This window comes from Martes martes, assembly GCF_963455335.1.
Source record: "Martes martes genome assembly, chromosome: 10".
NCBI classification, from domain to species: Eukaryota; Metazoa; Chordata; class Mammalia; order Carnivora; family Mustelidae; genus Martes; species Martes martes.
This window is the reverse complement of record NC_137898.1, coordinates 15195454-15201530: the sequence shown is the minus strand read 5'-3', so window position 1 is coordinate 15201530 and position 6077 is coordinate 15195454. Positions and strand designations below refer to the sequence as shown.

Below are 6077 nucleotides of genomic sequence, written 5' to 3'. Positions count from 1 at the left end.
TTTAAAACTAAAGTTAGGAGTTAGCTTATGAAACTGAGTGTCACATTTCATCTATTTGGCTTGTTTCTGACTTCCTGAGAATGTCGTAATCTACTTTATTTCCAGGTATTGCCTTACCTCTCATGCCATGCCCCCTCTCCCTCATTACATTGTATGTTAGTAGCATTTTGCATGCACAGATAGAAAGAGGGCATAGAATAACAATGCATATTTATTTATTTATTTATTTATTGGACATGGTGCCCTTGAGAATTGGTGTCACCTTAATGGCAATGACTTTTTTTTTTCCTTTTGGTCTACTAACATTTGACTGCAAAACACTAAACAAAAATGCTAAAAGAAGTAGTATTTGCTTTATATTTTTATACCACAGATCATTAACTCTACACAATGTTAGGGAGAAAAAGAGGATTGGAGAAAATTAATTTTATATCGTATCAGGATAAATATCAACATTTTGTTTTATGTACATGTACCACACAAGAGGAATGGAAAAGTGGAATCTCCCTTCATGCATTTTCTTCTGTTTTGCTACATGGCCTATTCCCATGTATATCTAAGCATTTTTTTGTTCAGTTTTTATTTTATCCTACAGGTTTCTTTTTCTGTGATATAAATTTATGTGAAGTACAAGATAAAAATGGATTTTAAAAGGTAAATGAATTGAAAGATAAAATAAACAAAAAGTAAAAATAAAAACTTTTGTAGTTGAACAAAACTGATCTATGGCAAGAAAGATGACCTGACATTGGACCAACATCCAAGGACTGCTTTTCACATAATTTCCCCAATTTCAGACTTCCTGTTTCTTGATTAGAAATTATAAAAGCCCAGTAGCAAGTTGTGTTTCATTGTAAAATGTGCTTATCCTGAAATTATTGTTTACTACTTATATAAGTATACTTTATTTGGTCAACTCACAGATCTTTGTATTAGCAAAAGTTGGGTATTTGACGTTGGAAAATAAAGGGTTAAGAGTTTCCCATTGAAATCCATGGAATTTTTAACTATTTATTACCTCTGCATTTAACAGAGATTCGCTTTTTAGGAGCAAATGAAAACCCTTTTATGAAGACAATTGGAGCTTTAAACGTACATTAATTTGAAAGACTGACAAGGGTTCTTTAGGAATCTCTTGAATGCATCCTTCACATCTTTGTTCCTTAGGCTGTATATAAGGGGATTCAGCATTGGTATCACCAAGGTGTAGAAGACGGAGGCCATTTTATCAGTATCTAAGGAGTGGCTGGTCTTTGGTTGCAAATACATGAAAAGAATTGTCCCATAGAACACAGTGACAGCCATCATGTGAGAGGCACAGGTGGAAAAGGCTTTTCGTCGACCCTCTGAGGAACGGATCCTCAAGATGGCAAGGACAATGTTGAAGTACGTTGTTAGAACAATAATCATAGAGAATATCAAATTGGTCCCTGCAGAGATAAATATTGCTGTTTCTGGAAGATAGGTATCAGAACAGGATAATGCCAACAAAGGGACAGTATCACAGTAAAAATGGTTGATTACATTGGAAGAGCAGTACAACACCGAGAACACACAGGAGGAGACAGTCAGTGCTGTGGTCAGACTGTAGAGGTAAGTCAGGGACACTAGGAGTATGCACATCTGTGGAGAGACCACCACCATGTAGAGCAGGGGGTTGCAAATAGCCACGTAACGATCATATGCCATTGCAGCCAGCATGAAAATCTCCCCGACAATGAAAACCAGGAACCCACCCAGCTGGGCTGCACATCCATAGTAGGATATGGTTTTCTTTGTAACCAAGAAGTTTACCAGCATTTTGGGGGCAATGACAGTAGAATCACCAAGATTGATGATAGCCAAGTGCCTGAGGAAGAAGTACATGGGCGTTTGGAGCTGAGAGTCAACACTGGTGAGGGTGATGATGCCCAGGTTCCCTGCCATGGTCAGCCCATAGATCAGCAGGAAAACAAAGAAGAGTGGAATCTGGAGTTCTGGGCGATCTGAGACTCCCATGAGAATGAACTCAGTCACCAGGGTGAGATTTTCTGAGGCCATTTATTTTGTTGTTCTCATCTTTAAATGGGGAAAATGGAAGGAGATTAATAGATGGTCAAATTGATTTTTCTGGTACATGCTAGGTTGTAGACTGTCTCATATAAATTGGATAATTTCTGGTCACAGGTAAAAGTGTCATATTTTAATTATATTTCTCATAATCTTAAAAAATTCAGAAATACACACTTTCTAGAGACTAGTTTCATGTTAAAAGTGTTGTACAAAGCTGTTTTCAATTGTGTTAGATATAATTTATATTAGTTGAATATACAAAATCTATTATATGTATTGATATATATTTGTGTATTTTAGTATAGTATTGCATGAATATGTATTTACATATACACATGTCTCTGTGTATGCTTCCAGTGATAAAAGATAGCTCTGTGTAAGAAGTTGATGAGCCAGAGTGACCTCCATTGACTTTCAGTTATTTTCTCCTTGGCTGTCACTGGCTTTCTCTTTAGTCCATACCATGTCATCATCCTTGGGAATTCTATATTCCTGTCAGAAATGCTTTGACTCTGCTGGGTTTATTTTGTTTTTTTTGTTTTATGTTTTTTTCTTATCAGTTTCTACCATACCAAACTGATTCAGCTGTTCACTGACAGACTATACCTCAGTAGTCTTCCTTCTTAGTGTTATTCAGAAGCTGATTTTTTAAAGTAATCACATTTCTTTGGCCAAATAAACTAGTCCTTTCTATCGCTCCGATCTTTACCTGTTCAGAAACATTTCTATTATTATGTTCTGGCAGTCATTCCTTTTTTTCCATCAAATGCTTCTTTCCTTTAAATTGTTTAATGCCTGTTTGGATGTTTAAAGCAAATATTACTTGTAGTTTTGATTTGCTCAAATTTGATAACTTTGTTTTTCTCTTATAGAGAAATGATTGGAGAGAAGTGCTAATTTATTCATTATTTACTATACTCTAGGCCCAGAACAATGTTAGCCATTTCAAAATAATGATCTCATTATTCTGCAGGAATGTCCAAGAAGACATGGAATTATTTCTATGTCTGATAAGACAGTTGTGGCTCAATGAGATTGTCATGCAAAGAGTCTGTAGAATATTGATTCTTGCTGTAGTTTTATGGTTTTGCTTTATGTGTTTTGTTTGTTTGTTTGGTCACTTGGTTGGCTGGAAGTTAGGCCACCGGTTACGAATTGTGGGATTTTTATCAAGTATTTATATTCTTTTGTGAATATAATGAGATACTACACAAACATGGGTTAGTACAGAGCCTGATAACAGTAAGATATTTGGTGTCAGCAGTTCTTGTTATTAGCATGTTTTGAACAATTTTCTCATGTGGTTTCCTATTTGTATCCCACTAACTCATTCTACCTCACTGAAGAGTTTCATAGTTAAAATGGAAATAACAGGGGGAGACAAGATGGCGGGGAAGTAGGAGGAGGCGCCTTTTCAACCTGCACCCTAAAGTGAGCTGATTACCTACCAAAGAACTCCGATCACCCATGAAATCAGCCTGAGATCAGAATTATACACGTCTGGATCTCTACGGGGGCCAAAAGACGCCAGTGGGCAGGTAAAGTGGAGTGGGAACGTCGGACTGATATCGGAAGATAAACAAAAGGGGGAGGGAGCCACCAGAGGCGACCGACTGGAAAATAATACCCCAATACGAGAGTGCCCGGCATCTGGGGACCAGCATTAACTTGGAGTCTTGTTGAAAGCACTCAAAAGAGCAAAGACTCGCGCGGGGAAATTGTGGGAATCGGGGCGGATAGGGATAGGGGCTTAAGTCCCCAGACCCAGGGCAGCATCCCCTGGCGCTGAGCCGGAGAGTGCGGCGGAGAAACCTGGTCTTTGTCCCGGAGCCGCCAGTGCGCCCGAGAACGGGTGGAGTCCGGCTCCCGTGAGGGGCTGGGAGCCACACCAGACGGCAGAACGCGCACCTTACTGGAGATGCGCGCGTGCCTCAACCTCCCCTGAGAGAGGTGCACGAACGCCCAGCCTGGTGTTCTGGGACCCACGTGGTGATAGACCCACGCGGCGATAGAGCCGATAGAGCTGGAGGCGCTGCGCCCCAAACCATCCCCTGGGAGAGGTGCGCGCAAGCCCTGAGCTCTCAGCCCCAGCCAGCGGGAAAATCTCAGTGTGCGATTGCTGCTTGGAACCTCTCTGGCGGTCTGGAGCTGCCCAGACAGCCACAGCTGCCTTGGTTTTGCGTACAAGCAGGAGATCCTGCGCCCCCAGGGACCGCGACTCAGAACCTGCTCTGCCAGCGGCCCAGCGGCTGCAGCACCTGCAGGGGAGCAGACTGAGGCTTCTCTCTGAGAGGGAGGTTGGGGTGCAGTTTTCTTTCCTCTAAACCTCCAAAAACCATCAAAAGCTGTCAAGGCGAGAGAAAAGAAGTGAACAAACATAAAAACCTCCAGAGAACAAAAACCTGAAAAAAAAAACGTTTTTCTCAGAGCCCACCCCCTTGAGGGGGTCGGGAGGACTTAACTCAGGGAACATCATTGACTGAAAACCCATGTGGCAGCCCCCTCCCCCAGAAAACAAATCAGGAAAAAAAAAAAAAGACTACAAGAGAACAACCACCACTACTTCATAGATACAACTTTTATTTTTAATTCTTTCCCACTATTCTGGTTCATTTTTTTTCTTTTTTTATATAGATAACTTTTTAACCTATTTACCATCACAGTGAGATGTCCAGTACATCAAATTCCATGATAAACTTCTAACCTGAATTTTTTTTGATACATACACATGTGTTTTTCTTTTGCTTTTCTATTTTCTTAATTTTTAAAAAAAATTTTAATTTAGTTTAGTCCAGTTTATTCCTTTTTTATTTTTATTTTCTAATATTCATATAGAGTTAAACTTCAAGGTAACCCCCTTTCTCCAAGCAATGCTACCCCTATAGGTGAACCAATTTTTAATCCCCCTTTTTCTTAGGAAAGTTGAGTCCTTTAACAAAGATATCAAGATACATCCAGGAAGAATCAAAATAACCTTCCTCGCCCACACCGAGAATCTATAACCATGCTCCCATCTTTTTCTTCTGCCAGTGTCTCTGTGTATTTATGTTTGTCTGGATAGTATATAAATCTTATACTTGGGGTTCTTCTTGACGAGGCTCCTCCTTTTTTTTTTGCTTATATATATATATTTTTTCTCTCGTCATATACTTTTATCAGTCTTTTTGTTTGTCTGTTTTTGTTCGTATACGTCATAAACCTTACCCTGGGGCCCATTTGGGCTGAACCTTCACTTTTATCTTCCCTTTTTTTCCTGTCTCTCTCTCTCCCTCTTTTTTCTTTTTCTTTTCTTTTTTCTCTCATTTGGGTGGGGAATCCTGAGTGCTCAGAAGCGTTCCAGGGTGCACCTTGACTGCACCACGGTCAATACATCCAGCTACATCTGTCCAGTCATCTCTCACCAAAATGACTAGGAGGAGGAATCCCCAACAGAAGAAAAATACAGAGGATGGGCCTTCTGCAACAGAGCTAACGGCTATCAACATAGACAATATGTCAGAAAGAGAATTCAGGCTAACAATTATCCAGGCAATAGCTAGGTTGGAGAAAGCCATGGATGACCAAACAGAATTGATTAGGGCAGAATTGAAAGCGACCAGAGAGGAGGTTCATAATGTTAGGGCAGAGCTGAAGGCCACCAGGGATGAGGTTCACAACGCTCTCAATGAGTTCCAATCTAATCTAAATTCTCTAAAAGCTAGGGTAACTGAGACAGAAGATAGAATTAGTGATCTGGAGGACAAACAAATAGAGAGAAAGGATCAGGAGGAAGCCTGGAACAAACAGCTTAGAAGCCACGAAAACAGAATCAGGGAAATAAATGATGCCATGAAACGTTCCAACGTCAGAATTATTGGAATCCCTGAAGGGGAGGAGAAAGAAAGAAGTCTAGAAGATATAGTGGAACAAGTTTTTCATGAAAATTTTCCCAATCTTGCGAATGGAACAAGTGTTCATGTACTAGAAGTAGAAAGGTCCCCCCCCAAGATTATAAATTCAAAAAAAACATCCAGGCACCTCATAGT

At 40.1% G+C, this 6077-nt stretch overlaps 1 protein-coding gene across 1 annotated transcript; it reads right to left on the bottom strand.

Annotated features, from left to right (window-relative positions):
- Positions 1 to 1086: 1086 nt before the first annotated feature.
- LOC308350719 (olfactory receptor 8J2-like) lies at positions 1087 to 2040 on the bottom strand (the record flags this gene model as incomplete). Its single annotated transcript, XM_080816227.1, has 1 exon — positions 1087 to 2040. One exon carries the CDS (start codon positions 2038 to 2040, stop codon positions 1087 to 1089), a length of 954 nt encoding a protein of 317 aa, XP_080672353.1.
- Between the last annotated feature and the right edge of the window lie 4037 nt (positions 2041 to 6077).